The sequence below is a fragment of the Bombus huntii genome, chromosome 3 (assembly GCF_024542735.1).
Source record: "Bombus huntii isolate Logan2020A chromosome 3, iyBomHunt1.1, whole genome shotgun sequence".
Taxonomy (NCBI): Eukaryota; Metazoa; Arthropoda; class Insecta; order Hymenoptera; family Apidae; genus Bombus; species Bombus huntii.
Window position 1 is genome coordinate 16,658,134 of NC_066240.1, and position 20,980 is coordinate 16,679,113.

General features: G+C 35.4%; 1 protein-coding gene across 12 annotated transcripts in view; it reads right to left on the reverse strand.

Moving 5' to 3' along the window:
* LOC126864106 (hemicentin-1) overlaps nt 1–20,980 on the reverse strand; it is a 434,856-nt gene that overhangs the window by 29,050 nt on the left and 384,826 nt on the right. For all 12 annotated transcript variants that reach the window (XM_050615075.1, XM_050615073.1, XM_050615076.1 and 9 more), the window contains one exon: nt 8,839–8,960. In XM_050615075.1, coding sequence (XP_050471032.1) covers nt 8,839–8,960 — 122 coding nt within the window. The remainder of the gene's footprint in view (nt 1–8,838; nt 8,961–20,980) is intronic.

The window sequence follows — 20,980 nt, forward strand, 5'->3', positions numbered from 1 at the left end:
TTTAGTAATTTCTGCTCTCCGGATGGAACGGAGAGGGAAATTTAATTAAAAGAACACTCGATGTTCTGTTTAAGTTACAATTCAAGATCATGGTACATATCTGAAATTTCGTTAAATTAAAAATCTATCATACAGTTCAGAAATCTTGAGTTGCTAATTTGAAAATTCTTCTGGAAGAGATGTTATTGGATTTATTAATTTGTAAACATCCGATTAATTTAATTGTTTGTCTTATTATTTTTGTATAGAAACGGCAAGCCTTGTTTGACTCGCTGCTACTTTTTTTTTTAAATGTTTCAAACAAAACACGATTAGAAATGCCACTTCACTATGTATAAGTATTATAGTATATCATGTCATCTCTGAAAATACCAATCTACCGAAATATCGACGTTTCACCATTTTCTTCCAATTATTAAAATTCGCTCAGTTCGGCTGACTAGCTTTCGTGCAAATGACAATTTTCAAATTAATGTCAATCTCGATTAAGACTCGAGTAGAGTGACGAATAGTACTAAAACCGAGCAACGTGAAAAATATCGAACGTCATATGATATCACAGTTTTCAACATAAAATTTTGTTCGACACCGTATTGCACCTGTCTACATTTATTCACCACTAATTGACAAATTTTCACACCACTTGCACTATTCTTAATTGTTATCTATGCATGCTGTATAAATTGTATTATATTACGAATTGGTAATTTCACGGTTAAAACTGTAAAAAAATGAGAGCGAGCAAACATTGTTCACAAATTGACGAAAAAGCGTCAGTAAATATGGAAAATACATGTTCCCATTTACAACATATGACAGATAACCATGATCCTCGATACGAATCAGGTTTCTTTAACTGGCCAGTTTTCAAATGTAACAAAAAGTACAAAAGTAGACATTTCATAACGGAAATTATTTGTAAAATCCGTCGCCATTAGCGTTTCGACTAATAAACCCTTTTGACGTGACAACATTTTTCGAAAAAAAGAAAAAAAAAAGAAAGATCGAGCCCAACATTCGTTTATGTTATAAATTTGCAATCAAGCGCAATGTAAAACGCGATATATCCGAAAAATGTTTCCGAATGGAAAACGTAGCTATGGAATTACACTCTGCACGTTAAACACCAATCGAGCTTCCCAACGATGTTTATTATAGAAGTTTCATAAAGCATGACCGTGTTTCAGAGTTCTCGCGAAATTACGATACGATTTTAACCCGAACTGTTTCACCTGAGCAAACGGAACTGCAAGTATCGTCAATCTCGATATGTATTATTTCGACATACAATGGTTCACCAAAGTATTTGAACACCATTTATAGATACTCGATGTGTGTAATAAACCTCGAGTATCATCATCATTCCGGTAAAATTTGGAACACGTTTGAAAATTTATATAAAATTTACAAAATATTTAATACGAGTATAGATTTCCCAGAAATTGCAAATGTATTTAAATAATCAATTATCCATTATATTAACAAGCCTCGATATTTAGCGAAGCGGTCTTTAATAATTATTTTATGCCTCAAACGGCCGTGTTATGCCGTATATTTCAAATTATTATATATCAAATTTTACCAATATAATGTTGACAATTGTGTCTTGTTACGGTGCTAATGAAATTTTAATACATTTTATATAACACATTATACAGGGTGGTTGGTAACTGGTGGTACAAGTGGAAAGGGGGTGATTCTACGCGAAAAAAGAAGTCGAAAATATAGAATAAAAATTTTTCGTTCGAGGCTTTGTTTTCGAGAAAATCGACTTTGAATTTTCGCTCGGTACGCGTGCACTGTATCACGTCTCGTTATAACGGATCTCACTGTAGATCGTTGTCTCGATGGAAAAATTTAAAAAGAAAAAAAAATTTTTATTCCATATTTTCGACTTCTTTTTTCGCGTAGAATCACCCCCTTTCCGCTTGTACCTCCAGTTACCAACCACCCCGTATAACGCATGTACGTAGATATACGAGTTTCTCATAGTAAACGTTCAGGATACTTTAATGAGTTTATTATTATTTTTCTCCGATGGAATCGATCGAAATTTTCTGCTAATCGATGCACTATTCTTCGAACGAATTAGTCTCGAGACACGATTTGGCGACATCCTTTCGACAAGGGAGAAAAGTTCAGAAGCTATTCGCTTGGGAATTGTTGCGCGGCGCCATTTTCTTCGGTCCTCAGATTTCCTCTTTCGCTTTGAGGGCTGCTCGATATAACGAAAAATGAATTGAATAAGTCCGTCGGGGAGAATTCATACTCGAAATGATCAAAGTTATCAGCAGATAGAAACGAGCACAGACGTAATGCTTCCTTATAAATCATCTGTGAGTTTCGTGATGTGAAAGTCAACCTTCCACTAGACAAACTCCTCGTTTTCCCATTTTTTTCTTTTTTCTTTTTTCTCAAAGTAAGATATTTGTCTGTGTTTGAAAGTCACTGAGTTATTTTATATCCTTCGTAGCTTTCATCGGCGTTACAGCTTTCTGATTTCTTTTTAATTCAATTGAAATCCGAAAGTTTCGTAATTTGTTCGTAATTAGTCAAGTTACCTGAATTCAAGTAATTTGATATTTTTTCAGCGTATATTTGTTCTTCGTTTGATTTTAAAACGTTCAGTTGAACTACGCTTGTTCACGCTAGTTAAGTTACTTTACGTCGAGTTGCTTGCGTTCAAGTAGCTTGAAACTATTTTATTAACGTGAACTGGCCATTCAACTTTCAACCTTCAAGTGAAGTTGAAAGTATTTTAATTATTCCTTAACTTGAAAGGAACAGCAGTTGTTAGATGAAACAATGTTACTTATGTTTGAAACAAAGTTACTTAGATTCAAAGAACTTCAAGTAATCTTGACTTATTTTTATGAACGCAAAATTAAAGTCAAGTTATTTAAATTTGAACGATTTTAGGCTTAGTGAAAGTTCTACATTATTACACGTAACGTTCACTTGTTACTTTACGATTGAACGCTAATTAGTTTTATAATTTTATCGACCGTAAATGAATTCAGTTCTTCCTTTGTCTTTACATAATGTGGAATATCATTTAATATTACTGTAAATGATTAAAAGGAGATGTTTCAGCTCGATGTACTTCATACCGATTATAATTAAAACAGCTAATTGATGTGGTCAGGCTGAAAGATATTCAGGATTATCACACGCGAACGCATTATTTTAAATACGATAAATATAGATAGATACGAATAGATGTTCTGGTTGCAATTACAGAGTAGTAGTTTAAATACAATAAATTGTAACGATATTACGTTCCTGGTAATTAGTGTATGTTAATTTGCTTTGAAATTCATACTTTCTCCGTGTACGGTATATTCGTTTCACATCATCGATACACGTACGGTTCGGAATGTAAAAAAATCTTTATATTAAAGGATAATATAAACACGATATTTTAAATATGGCAAATATGCTACAGGCAATCTTTTCATGAATTTTGAATACACGAGCGTTCACGGTAATTTACATTGTTCGTTTAAAATAATTTTAACATAAAATCCCCTAAATTTTTCGAATCGCTCAGCTTTATCATTATCTTAATAACGATTATTGAATATACGCTGATCATTCTTATCACGTTATTCATAAGTATGTTTGTGCTTTTGTTATATATTGTATATATTATATAATATATTCTGCTCGAAACGGTACGCGTTTGAAATTATTGAAACATGTTTTGAATCACTGTGTTTAGGCAGTGTTTGACTTGCGATCAAGAATTCCATTGAACGTTCTTTGTTAAAAAAATATGAGGCCCAAAGATCTGGCACAAAGTAAAAGTATTGATCGTTTCAACGAAATCATCTTATTGCATTTTGTCATGACCAAATACGAATAATATAAACGAGCTGGAACCTATCCATTACATTTCGCGTATTCATCGACTGATTCATTTGAAACGAATTTTTACCTTTTCAAATACTCTTCAGCCCCTTTCATCTTCGTGAAACTAATAATTTCACTCCAATTTCATCAACGCGTGAATGGCAAATCGACAGGCAAATAATAATCAGCGATATTGTAGCAGGGTCTGGAAAAGTGGCCATTTCTCGTCATGATATCATTGGATTCAAATAAATAAACATTTGGACGCATGATATAACCATCGATCGATAATTTACGCGTTAATCTGTCGCGGATGGGCGAGTGGTTGCCACGATGAAATATGGATCTCCGACGAACGAGGCGAGGGTAAAAGCTTCCGGAACCAGAAGATACTCGACAAAGGGCCCCTTCTCTAATATCCACACTCTCCTCTGCCTCTTCGCGCTCTCCACTCTTGTCCATACTCAATTACTTCGGATACGAACCGTTCCTGCTTCCGATACGGCCATTACGGGGACACTTGGTTAAATAAGAGAGAATTAACCCCACTTCTGCCATGGCAGACGCTGTAAACTTAGTTCTGTCTGTCGAAGGGTCCCAACCCCTTATACGATTTTGTCCTCGTTCAAGCGCTGTCGCTGATGGGAATGTAGGAAAGCAAATTTTCCAGCCGAGTAATATCGTTATCTATTGAGTTACATTTGCATTAAATGATAAGTAGGCTGCGGATTTTCATACGAATTTATATTTTTGTGGACACAATGAAGAAATTAGAACTTAACTTCAATGGAAATTCCTATTGTTTGTTAAAAATTATAACGAGCACTGTACTCTCTTTGGATATTTGTTATATTTTTGTATTTTTCTGTACCGTATAATATTCGCGTGCTGTGCAATTTTTCTATCTCTAAATTTTGCACAAATGCATAAAAAGTTGCATGTTACATCTGTATGTTATAAATATTCGCGGTTCTTTCATCATGTACAGTAACGAGCACGTACATAAATAAATACAAGTACCTACTTTTGGCAATTTCTTGGTTGTGCATTTCAATTATGTTTTTACCTAAAACGGTATGTATTTTTTCAACGTTTATTATAGTTTCGTGAATAGTTCATTCCATAATAAAATGATACTAGTTTAAATACTTTACGCGAGCTACGAAAACAAAATATTCTTATGTATACACTTTCCACTGTATGTTTTAGCAATTTTATTTTATTTCTTTGTTATTGTACTGCTGTCCTAGGTTGGAAAGGAAAAGATTACTTATTTATGGGGTATCCCATGAAACTGGGTCAAGCCATAGCTTTAAAACGATAGAAGGTAGGAAGATAAAAATTTCACTAGGCAAAATGAAATGGTTTTGAATGATACATTGCGTGGTACATGTATTTGCTACGGAATTGGAAATGTTTTAAAGGTTCCTAGAACACACTTTTTTTAAATAGAATATGTTTCTGTCAAATGGAACAGTGTACCTTTTATACGTCATTTAATACGATACGTTTTACATAGAATTATTATTCTACACAAGAATGAATGTTATCGTTCATATTAGAGAACTGTTATATTAATTAAAATTTTATTCGGAATGTGAAGAATTAATAACGCTGTACTATTAAAAAAAGGTTACTAAATATAATTAACAACTGTTGCGTTAATTACACGATGAACGTAATCGTATTTTTGTCATTTACTTTTATTATGTTGAAATCAAACAATTTGTTTATAGTAGTTATTCTTGGATCTTAGATTAAAGAGAAAACATTATAATAAATTGTAATCTTTCTCTCTGATAAGCAAACAACGTTTTTTTTAGTGTCTTTAGCCTCTTAATAACTGTAATTTCACCGAGAAAGTATAGAAATATGTTGCGGAAGAGGCGATTACTCTTTGAGAACTCAAGCAATTGATATTAAATGTACAACGCCTACTATATGCTACTTTAAACAGTTATTTCTTGAAAAAGTTCTGATAGTATACTCACTTGTTATAGCAGTGATCACGAGTTTTGATTATTCAACAGTTATTCACCTGCGATTTACCATTCTTGATTATAGGTAGAGGCTTAATTCCGTATACTTTTGAAAATATCTGTCTATCATTTGCTATACGATAATGTTTATTACATACAATTTGCTACATGTGACATTATTATATCACTGAATGTTCCCTACTGTTCCACCAAATGCGTGCACTGGTGCAAGGTCGATTGCGCATATGCAGGCGTTTCAATGAAAGATTACATTCCCTACAATTCAGGAAGTAGACTGAAATCCATGTGTATATATACAGAATCAGTCGTATAAACAACATCCACATATTTATAAAAATCCCATGTAGTTTAATGCTGCTTCTTAAGTTCAGGTCGGACAACAACAACGTAAAACATGTCGTCAACTATGTAGCATCATCTCGTAAAAAGTTGATGGCTTCTTTCGTATCCTTTTACTTTTCTCACCCTGGGACACTGCATTAGCTGCATCGTTAGACCTTGCGCCCGGTTTGTTATTTAATGCGTGAAACCGATCGATGGTTCGCTCGTTCGTTAACCACATTGTGGGTAAGATAGGTGTGACTAGGTGTCGCGAGTTTGGCGGCTTTAAGTATTAACGTATGGGACAGCGCGTGGAATTTAAGGCTTCCGGGAGGGCCGAAAAAGGAGGTTAAAACGTTACAATATTAAATTGAGCTTCGCTAGCGACTAGGTACGTTGAATTATTCGCCGTTTAATCTTCCAGCTGGCTCGATCTATTTTAATGGCAGATATGCCCGCTATGCTCGATTTTTAATTATTGGTAATATCGGGCACGAGAGGAATTTTTTAATGTATGCGGTCTCGTCTTACGCTATTTATTTAAACGTGAGATATTAAGGCGATTCTGCTTGCTCCTGTTGTCAACGTGTACCTGCTGTTACGTTCTAATATTATACGAGTCTCTCAGGAACCAAACTAATCAACTACACGTTTCATAAATTTCTCAATTTTATTACCCGAGTATAATTTAATTTCTATTATATGTTTAAATATAGTTCGATACTTTCGTTTTATATTCTTCATTGGAAATCTAGCTGCAATTCAATATTCTACTTGGTAGCAATCCACTTCTATTTTAGTTTTAGATATAGTTTCCACTATCTTATATTCTTCACTAAAAACCTGTCTACAACGCACTATTTTGTTTCAAATCGGTCTATCTATACCCATCTATCTATGTTTGGGTTTCATTTACACAGCTGCAAATGGTCCAGTTCCATCTGTTTATTCTGCTATATTCAACCATTTCCTCTAGAATCCAGATCTCGCTCTGAAAGCGAAGTTCGATCAGCAGAAAAGCAGATTCGATCGCTTCTAATCGTCTCCGTGAAAAGGACCATCGTCGAACTAAGTAGAAGTTGAACGCCAGCGATGAGGAGGTAGAACGTTTTCCAACCTTGACTCTCCAATGCTTAAAGGCTCTCTTGCGGGCACAAAGTGCAGTACACCAGGTTCTCTTGTACGCCCAGTGTTTCTGACGTTCTTCGCGTTCCTATTCGGAAAGAGCCGAGGTTCAAACTATCGGTAATCCACCACTCTATATTCGTTATAATGCAATTATTTCACGCCGACTTTCCGGTGACGCGTTTCGCGGCCGAGGGGCTCGAACATCCGGCTGTTCTTGATATTTTCGAGCTTCCTTTTTTCTTTTTTTTTTTCATGAAATTATGCTCGTTTTTATTATCGACTTGGTCTTCTTCTCTCGCCTCGACCGTGCTAGTAAAAACATTTATCCTATTACTAGAACCCTTCCAATCGTCTTGTCACATTTTACTGCTCTATCATGGTGTTGGACAAAGTACTTCCTCGTTCTTTCATTATCGTATTTCTAACTTCACGCTGCTAATTGAGAGAAACGCGAGAGGTTAACTCGCTGTCTTTTCTTCCTCTCTGTTCTATTTCAAGTGGCCACGAGTGTACGATCAGGTTAATGTTCAACTGCTGTCAGAACGCTTTGCTTCCAATTAAATAACGACGGTCTAACGTTCGTCGACTATTGTTTAACGGTGAGAGGTTGGTAACGTGAGCTTTCGATCTTGATCAGTTGCTCGTTTCGGTTTCTCACGGTTTGTTTCAGTGGAGGAAAATTAATCAACATACATAGATTGATCAACTTTCATATCTCAATTCGCAGTAGAAAGTTAGAATCGAAACTTGAAATGATAGATTACGATTTGTAACAACGGCGCAGCGATTAAGAGTAACTACTTCCAGGGAAATTTCAGGCGAGTTATAGCGCGTACCACGGGCCTCGATAATAAACGTATAGTTGTCTATTCACGAAACCTATACTTACACGCATGATCCAAGTGTAACGAAATACCTACGGACAATTGACGCGACGTTCTTGTGATCTTGCAGCAACGAAAGCTGCGATTTGCCAAAGTTCTACATATTTCTAATAGCGAGATCGCATTCTCCTGTATGTTGCGTCTTTATTCGACAAGCACAAATCCGTCGTTGTATATCATCGTATTTATTAATCTACCCCTATCTTCCTCAAACTTCCTTACGTCATCAATGACATTTTGTGAATCGAAACACTTTCAATCCTTTCGCTTAAACAATATCGCGATTAGCTTTAATAAAATCAAAATTAGGTAACTCGAAAGCAAGTAACCCAACTTGATCGAAATTGTTACAATTACCTACGTTCCAACGATATTAGTCGAGGGTTAATTCGATCATGCAAGAGGGTGGTATGTGGTATCATCGCCTGTACTTTGCACTGTGCTTCACCACCAAACGAAAGATCACAAGAATTTCGCATCGTTTATCCATTTTGAATTTTTGAATCTCATATCTAAATTTGCATCTCACCGTTACCAACACGTGGCCGAGTGCAACGTGTATTAAGACAACGAAAGATGAAAAGAAAAAGAAAGGACGATGATCATGCTGAAACGGAAGGATGCTCGTGCACGGATCGATTCTCCATACTGACCTTGTTAGGCGGCGCTTGGATTCCATGGAAGGGTAGATTCTCATAAAACGTCTTCGCCCCGGACTCTGGAAGGCCCTCCGACACGCTGTTCACGTGATTGTTATTCGCAGCTTGATTGGGATCTGTAAGCGCAAACGAAACATGATCTTGCGTAATTAAACGGAGACACGTGACGTGTCGACTGTTCGTGAGAAATCTACGAGAGAAACAGTAGAGAGAGAAAGAGAGAGAGAGAGAGAAACTCGTGTGTGGTCCCTTCTCGAAGAAGGATTCTATAGTGGACTTGTACTTTCAGAGTGAAATAGAAATCTCCGGTGCACGAAGGTAAGAGGCAGAGAGCCAATAGACAGACAAAGGCAACGAGAAACAGAGAATTGATTTGATAAATATTCAGGTGTAATTGCAAATGCTAGAACAAGTGTGAGTGGCTATATCTAGAGCTAAGGAAATTATAACGGGGAATATATGGAGCATCTTGGTTAGTGTTTCCCCTCTTGTCATTGGATGGTGGAACTTCACCTTAACAGAGACCTAACTATGGTAGTCTGAATTTTGGTCGCAGGTTATTACGTTCTTTCTGCTCTATTGTCACTTTTGTAGTAATTAAATTTAACCCAGAATTCGTCTGTAATTAATATATTTGGTGGTTACTGTGTTTTTTCAAATATGTCGATTAACAAGTTTTCCGAGCAAATTTCTCGTGTGTTATAATCGTCACTGTAATGAACTGGTACTTGGAAGTGATATATCTCGAGTTTTATATTCTTTAAATTTCATTTTACTCGTTTCTTACTATGTATTAATAGTAAATATGTTATAATTTATTTAGTATTTATAGACACATTAACAATATGTCATACTCTAGTTTCAATGTTATCTTATTCGCTTATTATCATGCTAACATATTTTATTTATAATAATTGTTAGTTTGTAGATTTCAAATTAAGTCTACTGTTTTTAAATAGACAAACAAAACTCTAGTCATAGACGATTGATCTGTAACGTTTTGAACAGACTGATTGGAATTGTTCTATTAACATAAAAGAACTATCGATTGAAGAAAAATATTACTGTAACTATAATATACAATTTACAATTTCAACAACCATTGACGTATCTATCACGACGATCGTAATGTTTCAACGACCATCTCGTTGCCGATAACGATAAATTACATAACAATTTCCCGATATAACAAATTAGGACGCTTTACGCAAAGTACTTTCACGCCGCCCGGCACAGAGCTTTAATTACGCAAATAACAATCATCTCGTAGTTATGTATCGTACATAAATACGGTGTCTATGTGTATATACGTTGCGCGTTATTTGCACGCGAATGTTTATACGTACAGGATTTATAACGAATCAACAATGAGATTGAATCGCGTCGATTCCCCTGCAAATATTTTCTTTCTCAATTTCCATCGCAGCTCGAATCGCCGGTAAAAATGTCACGTTGCTCATTTACGTGCACCAAAGCGAGTCACCTCGTCACCCACATATTTTGAAAATACGCGAATCAGATTCGAGATCGTGGAGAAACCCGAGAAGCTGGTTTCATTACGCCGAAAGAGCGTATTGAAACAATAATTTCCACCCAGAGCTCGCTGTATCGGTTTGCTACGTTACAACGATTCCATTATCAAAATGAATCGTTTAATTAAACAGTATAGTGCGTATATACATACATACAGGATGATTCTGGGATCTGGAACGGACTATAAATTTTTTTCAACCGTAGGCGGGAAATATTCGCCGGATGAAAAATCATTTTCGATAGAACGTTAAATCGCAAAACTTGCAAAGGTGAAACGCAAACAACGAGGACTAATTATTTTTAAATATATTCCACGATTATTTTATTTTATACTACAAAATCTGAAAATTTTTACAAATATCGCAACCAATAGTTGTAATAATGATAATGTATTGTTTTGGTTAAATTTACGTATTCTATACGATATACGTTTAATAATTGTAAAGTTTATATGGTTTCACTGCTTCGAAATTTGTATAAACACTGTATTTGCTAATTGAAGTAATAACATATGACAGTACCTTTCTGCAGCTGAATTTAATTATATAAAATATATATATGGTTAATAATTATAATATATAATAAACAAGGTTGTTCTAAAATATGTATTCACGTCTGTATGTACAAATGTTTATATGTTGATTTAATGGACTTTGAAAGTTGTTCGAAGCGCGTTGAACTCAATGCCACTTTAATTACAGATCAGTTGAAAGCATTCTATAAATATGAAAGAGAAGGCGAGTCTTCACACGTTTCTTCTTTTCATGTTTTACATTGTGGTTGTTTACAAATTGTGCGCTTGCTTCGCAAGATTGCTGCCGTCAATGTTGAATTTATAACTCTAATCAATATCCGCAACCATGCTCGAAAATTATTGAGTCGATGCACGCAACAATATATTCCAAACGGAAAAGAAATATGTATTTTATGGCTCACCTGTTCTTTCCACATTTTTCTTTTCTGTTATGCTATTTTTTTAATCGTTACGAAGAAGCTGATACTAAAATTTCGTTTTCTGTTTTATTAATCTTTCCACATTTAATAAGCGATTTTTCAATCATTTTCACACGTTTTTAAGTCTCCTGTACGTAGAAACACTGCACCTTGGAAAAATATGCTTGGTCGCGAGAGAATAGGCCGAGGTCGATGGCAAAGGGAAGAAAACCGGTTACAGACTGTTGTTAGATCTCGAATCATGCACATTTCTACGAATTCTTGGTACGTACCTGCGCCTGGTTTCTTTCGCTTACGGGAGATGTTGCCTCGGTTCAATTCGCACGATGATTCTGCATGCAATATCCGCTGCCGCGGCGCTATTCTTTTGTAAGTCACAGCTAAGGGGACACACAAAACACATACAAGAAAGGAAAAAAAAAAAAGAAAAAACAAGCAACGATACCGAACGAGTGAAGCAATTTTTGTTTCATGCAGCTCGCTGGCGTGCACAACATTTATGAAAAGTAATTATATTATTCTGTAATCACAAATATATCAATTAAGTAATGTCGATTAATTGGATAAAATTTCGGTCTTCAAAATTTTTATAAATTGCATATTTTTAAAGGCTCGATGGAATAATGATACAAATGCGATTGAGAAACGAAAGATATAATGGCTTTAATAAATGAATTAAAGAAACAAGAACTTTAAACACGGATGAATTTTTAATTGTTTGCGAGAACGTATAGCAATCCATTTGAAAGCAAAAATTCGTAGACATTTAAAGAATTAAGATTCGTTCGTAGTATTTTGCCGCTAAACTTTCTCTTTCTAAATCGCATATTTTCTTTTTCGAGGATTGCAAACGTAATTCTATATAGATTCACATCATCGTGACAACATAATTTTGCAAGCAACCTTGCACATCGCGTTTGTTTTTCTTTGTCGAGTAATTAGAAAATTAGAATGAATGTTTAGCTAAATGAAGAGAAAACATGCGAAATAATGTTTCGCGAGAGAATAACATCGCGACACCAACACGTAACGACTAACTAAAAGAAGGTTACTATGAAAACGAAGAACGAAAAACGTAATTCCACTTGTGCCGTGAATTAAAAATGACAAAAATAAAACAGCAGTCTTTTAATTAAAATGTAATTCTTTCGCATCGGTATTTAATTGAAGACACGCAGACTGGAAATTTTTAATTTTTCCAGTACACGTTCCATTTCTGTAGCATTCGCATTTGATACACATGCTGATACAAACGACATTAAACATACTAATTACAGGTAGCAAGCGTTATTACCTTCTTTTACGCGACGTTTTAATCTAGAATTACGTTTTACGTGCCTCGTTTTTAGTAACACGCGAGCTTGAGTTACAGAAAAATGATATGATTGGTAAACGTACCTTCAAGAACGGATTCCATCCGTGGAATATTATGACGATTAAATTATATTTGATAATCGAGAAAAATTAATACTGCTTTTTAAGCTTCCATGTTTCTAACAGATATTCTATTAATTGGAAATTTCTTTTTAAAACACGCCTACATTTCTCTAGATTTTTATACAGATTTAATATTTAATGGGTGATTCAGTATAATTTTGGGTCATTGTAATTTTAATTTATATTCTATATTTTCCGCGATGAAAACCATCGACGACATTTATTACGTAAAACATAGAATGCAAATTATAATTAAGTAATGTAATTGAAGCATAATTTACATCGTGGTAATCTACATGAAAAATATTAGTGGACATTTTAAGTATTATTAATACATTATTTTAAATATAATTTTGGTACAAATGTGTCATTTTTCTTTCATTTTACTTTTATAACATTTTTTCAAGAAATCCATACTTTGACAGACGCATTTATAAAAAGACTTTCCAATTTTTTTATTTCCTATCGAAATTATCTAATTGCAATGGATAATAGATAAGAAAAAAATATACCTCTTCTATAAAAAAAAGAAAAATTATCTTGTATATGGATACGTCTTTTCCAACGATGGAAATATTCGACGAGCTCTGTAAAGGAAAATATCGTGACGATAAATTTATGGTATTGGTATTATTGAAATATTCAGTTGTAAGTAATTTATTTGCGTTTTGTAGGACATCGAGCAGCTAGAATTTTTCCATCGTTGAGCATTTAACGTTAATGAAACCGTAACGCTTAACAAGAAATATGATGTATTCAATGGTAGGTAGCCTATAGGAGATGTATCGACTGCGCAGTTTTTAATGTTGGCAAATCGGCACGCAAACGTTATACAACTTTTCGTTCGAACGAACATCGAGTCTGTTTAACATAGTCGATTCGTTTATCAAATATTCGATACACTTGGGCGAGCACCGCGAAATTGCAGCCCGTAGTTTTAATTAAGCATGGCTGGGTAATTTGCTTAATAAATCGGAATTTGTTGCAATTTCATTGCGAATCCGGATACCTTTAAACTTCTCGCGATTGAAACATTCTATCGCCGGAAACGTAAAGATACTTTCGCAAAAGAGATTTGATTACGGGTTTGAAGCGATTGAAATTCGGATTTTCACGACGATAAAACTTTAGCGATGCCATTGAGTCGTTACTTTCGAGATACGATCATTGAAATTTTTCACGATTGAATTTATTTTTTATTTCTGTACATAAGCTGATTTGTTATTTAATCGAGTACACGTGTATATGAATTGCTTTCGTCGTACGTTCTTTGTATCTGTACTGTCAATGATATTCTCGACACAATGTAACGCACAGTGATAACAGAATGGTGTAATCAAATGTCGGATTATTTATCAAGTATACGTGTACTCGGTGAAATTTTAACGTCACTTTTTAAGCAGCTTCTTTCCTTTATTAAGCATTTGAAACCTCGATGGAGGTTTAGCATGAACAAATCTAACAAGATCACGGTCCGATCTTCGACACGATTTAAAAAAATGAAACGGATAAAGTAATATCTGGGAGCATTAACGAAGTACGACAGCGCTTTTAAGAGTAATTAGCGGCACAAAGTTAACACACCGGCACAAAGAGAGCTTTATTTCTCGATCCACAGACCTTTAAGCTTCTTGCATTAAATTTACATTTTTACTTCCTAATTTTTCCGCCGTCCTTTACTTCCCAGATATGCTATCCGTCACGGAGCTCCTATCCTTTATAATCGAATTAAGCTTTTCCTCTGGCCACGAAACGGTTAAAACACAGCTGCGTCGTCACGATAAAATTCTCAACGAACCAGTGGCCAACTGATTACCGACCCGCGCAAAAGGATCCAGTGACTCAATAAAGTATTTGAATACTTTCCATAGAAACCTTTAATATATATATTCTATGTATTATATAAAACGTATTAAAACGTATCACACATTGTGCCTATATATTGTACATGTTATATGATAAAACATGTTTCCATTTCACTTACTACGATGAGACACGACTGTTATAATTATATCGATCAAATTTTGACATATTTAGCAGAAATACCAATATAAGCAACTACGAATAACCATCTTGGATTATACAGGGTGGTTGGTAACTGGTGGTACAAGCGGAAAGGGGGTGATTCTACGCGAAAAAAGAAGTCGAAAATATAGAATAAAAATTTTTCTTTTTTTAATTTTTTTTTTAATTTTTTTAAAAATCTACAGTGAGATCCTTTATAACGAGACGTGATACAGTGCACGCGTACCGAGCGAAAATTCAAAGTCGATTTTCTCCAAAACAAAGCCTCGAACGAAAAATTTTTCGTTCTATATTTTCGACTTCTTTTTTCGCGTAGAATCACCCCCTTTCCGCTTGTACCACCAGTTACCAACCACCCTGTATAATAAGTACGTATAATATACGAATAACGCATAAATTCATTACGATGCTAATAGGATTTCAGAATGTTTCGTACAACGCACATAATATATTTATGAAAGGTTTCTACAAGTGTTCGAATAGTTTTGTGAGTTATTGTACATTCGGGACCCGTTCATCGAAATTCCAAGCGTGCCAACACTAAAGCGACAGTCTCTACACAGTAGGTAACGCGTTTCTTGCGCGGACTCACCTGTTTTCTCTCTGGAAATGCCTGGTAAAGTGGCCTGCTCTTTAAGCTGCACTCCAAACATCGCCTTAATTTTATTAGCTCTGGCAAGCATACCCTCGTCATGCAGACCGGACACGGTCATGCTCCTCTGCGGGTGTTCCTTACGCCTTCGGAATACTTTGCCACCGGCGACTTTCGCGATCGTCGTCTCGACGATGAAACGATCGGCGATAGTTGGCTCGTCGTTACGTCTGTTCATCAGCTCGTTTCGTAGGGATTCGTTCGCGCGAACGCTCAGACCTGACCGTAGGCTGTGGCTTCGATTGATGTGCACCAATACCCCGGGTTTCAGCGGCCATCTTGGTGCGGCCGTTGGGTGCACCGTTGTTTGAGTTGAATGAGAGGACACCGTTGGACTCGGTGGCCCACCGTCTGGACTGTGTTCGCAACGATCACGTTTTTTTTTTCTCACGGTTTCAAAAGCTTGTGTTTATCGTCTAACTGGCTCGAGCTTTATAGTGTTGTGTCCTGATCGTTTCTGTTACCGTCGTAGAGACGAGAATCCTCTAGGAGTCTGATTTATTACAGGCTAAAGGGTCTAGAGGCAAATTGGTCGAAGGTTTTTCTTTGTTCGCGTGTTCTTTGAATCTTTTGCTTTGACTATCTCTCTCTCTTTCTCTTTCTCTCTTTCTCTCTCTCTCTCTCTCTTTCTAACATCAGTGAAAATGTTCTTCAATGGTATTTCAATACAGGCAATTTTTATTAGGGTTGATGAAGATCTAAATAGTTTGGTAATTATTGGATTAGCAACTAAGTCATTATCACCTAATGACAAAATCCGCAATCACTTTGTTGTCAATCTAATAGTAACTGTACAGGACATACGAAAAAAAAAAAAAAAATGATCCTATACTACAGAGATTGAGAATTTCTGAAACACTTAGATGTGGATGGTTTTGGTCAATTAAACACGTTCCTAGCATCTATTTCAATTTGTTGCTAGTATTTTTATTGCCAATTTTATTTCAATTTTTATGATCTAGTTTTTGCGAATACGTCTGAGAAACCCAGCTTGTTGTAACAACGAAATCGAAAGGTTAGAATGATATATTTTTTGATCATTGACAGGTTAGATATCATTGAGTTTATTGGTGATGAATTAGGTTAATTTGTTTAGGAATGAAGATTTATTATGTGCGCTTGAATAAGGTGGATGAAATGCATTGTTAGGATTATGGTGTTACATTATTCAGGTTACAGACAGGCAATCTATTACTGGGGTTATCAATTTCACTTGTATAGGATTCTATAGTAATTAATCATTTCAAAGCATCAATTTACCAAAATTAACCGAAATAAGGGCGGGGTATCGTGTAGATAAGGATCGTCGCGACGCATCTTGTTCATTATCTTAGTACGATAATCTCTATTTGCGTCATTATTATTAATTGTAAGAAAGTAATATATAGAAAATTGTTCGTTATTGACAATCGCAAATTGTCACGAATCAGTCTTCCGATTCTCAGAATTTTCAGTTCACTTTCTTCGTTATTTCAGTAGACTAATCTCTGTTTGCGTTGTCATTGTTAATTGCAACAAAATATCTTAAAAATTCTATTCGATCTAATTCAATCTAAGCGTTATTCGTTATCGATAACAGTTTTAATTTACATTGCAAATTATGCTGAATTAATCTGTGTCGTTTTCCTGCCTAGCTTTCACGCGATTTACGAGCTGTTACGCAAAAGTTTCAATTTATTCGAGCACAAAATTCTGGAAAGCGTAAAATGAGGACGAGATGTGCGAATAAAATGGAGAACCAAGAGAATCTCAAAGTATTATCGAACACGTTCACTGTCGCGAGACTAACAATAAGAAGAATTGCGCGTTTTATTGTTGCCTGTTCCGAAATAACACAGAAGGACGTTAACTCCTGCTTTTAATCAGATTTGTACGAGACTTTTCCTAAGATACCCGAATTACGCTGGTAACAGGGATAGCCTGGACACAACACCTTGAAAAGGTTAACTTTCTAAGATAACAATTAAATGGACGAAGAATCCTTTTGGTTGCCCCCTCTCTCTCTCTTTCTCTCTCTTTCTTTCTCTGCTTCGCACAAAGTCATCTATCGGACATTACGCGCCGTCTGCACACGTGTCTGCTCTTTCTAACTTTTTAATTAAATTTTCCACCGATCGTTCCACTCCGTTTCAAGCATTTCTCAAATATTTTTTTCACTCCTATCGTATTCGACGTCACGAAAGACATCGGCCACCGACGAATCATTCTGTTACGTGAGATCGCTTTTGATTCGTAATTTTCCCTGCCCTTAATTAACGGTACGTTCCATGAATTATGGATCTATGATCGACGATAATTTCGCGAAGATAACTTTGTATAAAAGTATCGAAAAGAAACATAGATTCTTGAAAATTAATTAATTAAGTAATTAATTAGTAATAATTTATCAATTATTGGTAATTTTTCCTATTATTTTATATGAGATTTTAATATCTAACCGATATCTTTCAGAAATCTAACAATCACGGTTTAACGATAAAACCTATAGTTTTCCTGCTTAATTAAATAAGGTGCAAATGTAGGTTCTCGTAACAGAAGAGTAGAAAAAACACAAGGATCGTAGATTAAACGCAAAATTTTTTCTAAGTAGAAATTCTAAAAGTTGCGGTATCGTGATGATGTCGATAATAAAATTCGACTTTTTCCCCTTCGTACTTGATGAATTGCATATGCATAGGATATGCGTGGACGCTGGCAATTCATCAAAAGCGTCGTGCCAGTGAAATGCCAGTCAATCTTTTTTAATTTGCCGCTGTTTCTACCGGAGATGTACGTCGAATATCGAATTCACCTCGATAGAAAGTGCAGTGGAAATAAAATGAAATTCTGACGATTGTATTGAGAATTTAAAGGAAGACATAATTGTTCCACTCATCTTCCATGAATGTTTCTACGAGCGTATAATAAAAAGTATCGTTTGCAAGGAATAACGTCTTTAATATACTTTATATTTTAAACGAGAAGACAATATTAGTATATCGAATTAATTAATATTATTAGCTAATAAATTATGGTGTAACGACAGTATTGTAGAAAGCGTGTCATAAACATAACAAAATAATTTTCCTACGGGGTTTCCCTTCGATAAATTCTTCTAGCGGAATAAAACGAAACCAGAAAAAATATAATTTCTTCGTATAATCGCGCAGACTCGTTAATTGAATGTACCTTAAAAAAGAAAAACAAAAAGGAAAGAAAGATCAACACCGTGGCACGTTAATTTGATCGCGTGTTTATATCGAAATATCGAGCCGGACGCGGCTATAGTACGCCGTTTAAATATTCACCGGGCGTGGAGTAGCATACGGGGCGTGCCGAAAAATTCGCTGCCGCCAAAAGGATTCTTCGTTTCAAGTCACGATTTGAACGACAGCCAACTCAATAAGAGAGTTTTCTACTCATCGAGCATGCAACCCTTCACCTACCTTTCACCTCCAAAAGTGTCTCCGCGAACCCGATAGAATAGAGGGCTATTGTAACAGAGCGTAATAGAGAGAAAGAAAGGGAGAAAGAGAAACAGAGGCGAAGTAGTAACGACGAAGAGACAGGAAAAGGGCCAGTCAGTATATCTAATCGTCTCTAAATTATGCAATACAACGGGCACAGTGCTACATTCGAATAACAAAGAACTTTGCCACCCTATTCATTTGCACGTGCGACCCTCACCTGACTTACCTCTATGCAGACTTCGACAGTAAACTATTATAAGCCGGAAGTGGTCACTAAATTATGCAACAGGACATGCATTCAGGCGTAGAGGAAGACAAGGGCGGGGGAAAGAGAGAGAGAGAGAGGGGGAGAGAGGGAGAAAGACGCAGAGGGTGAGAAGAGGATAGTGGAGGATGAGGAAGGGGCTGGAGAGGACCTTCCTGTGAGATTGGAGATCGGAGACAATCTCGTGCACACTACACATATCACAGTGGTTGCTGTTACATTAACGCACACTAATAAAGACGGTAAGTCATGGCGCTTATAATACGTGCACTCAGCACCACGATACGATTAATATAATATATATATATATATATATATATATATATGGCGATAGAGACTCCATTTACGTGATATACAGTCGTTTAAAGTACTGGAAAAATAGATTACCATGGTATTGAAGCTTTTGCAGATATGCTGGTGTGTGTGTGTGTGTGTGTGTGTGTGTATGTGTATAGTAAAAATATTTGGTGATGTACCGTGAAGATTTACAGAAGTGATTTGGTATGTTTGGTTAAGTGGAGGGTGAGTGCTGACGTGAAGATTAAGGTGGTTAATATTTGGTGTTTCACTAACAAGAGATCTGAGAATCCTTGCGAAGCTTTTAATATTCAACGAAACATATTTTAAGCTTTGCAGTTGAATTTCAGAGATTACTTGAAAGTTGATGCATTAAGTGGACGGTTCTGTATAAAGAGATCAAATGGAAGTACAAGATACGAGTTCTTTCCTTTTTTCTTTTTTTTACATAAGATTTCGTTTTTACGGTTTGATTAGATCTCAATTCTTTCAATACCTAAGACATTTTCTAGCAGAATTATATTTTATTCGGAGTATTTAATATATTTTCAAGCATGATCGTCAACCCCATTTTTGTTGACAGGAAACATTCATCATTTTTCTTTTAAAAGATACGACGTTCTAAATAAAACAAGATAACAACAACAATGTATTTCACAACTATCCTTAAAGACGATTTTCTCAATAAACAAAGCTTCGTCCAAAAATCCATTTTCAATTCCCAAATTTACTTCACCGCGTAAGTTTTTCTTTTTCACATAAACCGTACAAATTATGAAGAAGATATCCATTTCTCTAGCATCCTATCCATAATCCAAGCTATAAAAAGAGATCCTTCCACTTGATCTAAACGAGAGTTCACAGGATCTCGGTTCGGTATTGCGCGTCACCTGTTAAACCGACGATACGCGAAGCCGATAATTCCATCGATCAATCGTATAACGAGATTTACCTACGTCGGGTTGGTATCCCGGGTTAACAGCCGAGTCCTGGATACGTTAAAACATACGCACACACACCCGCACACACACACAGAAACCTACAATCTATGACGCACCAAACGTGTATACATTGGTTCTCGAAAGTATTTGAATATTTAACATAGAAAACTATCATATTCATATCGTACATGTGAAATAAAATGTTTTGAAATTCTAATTAGCGCTATAGCGAGACATGACTGGCACGATTATAATGGTCAAGTATGAAACCAATTGAAATATATACCGAAGTTACAAGATATTTATCGTAAGGACATATGTATATAGTAAAAGATCAATACACAGCACGTATAGTCATTTTAAGCGTATAATAAATATCACAAAGGATCGCACTGAATATTTTAATGCTTATTAATGTAACGTAATTTACTAATGATTAATGTAATTTAATTTTTGTAAATAAAATGTTTGAAATGAAATATATACTTGCACTGAATATCCCATAATTTTCATAAATATTTAAAGATTAGTTTCCAACGTACTTTACCAACGTAATCATGACAGTCGAGTCTCGTAACAGTAC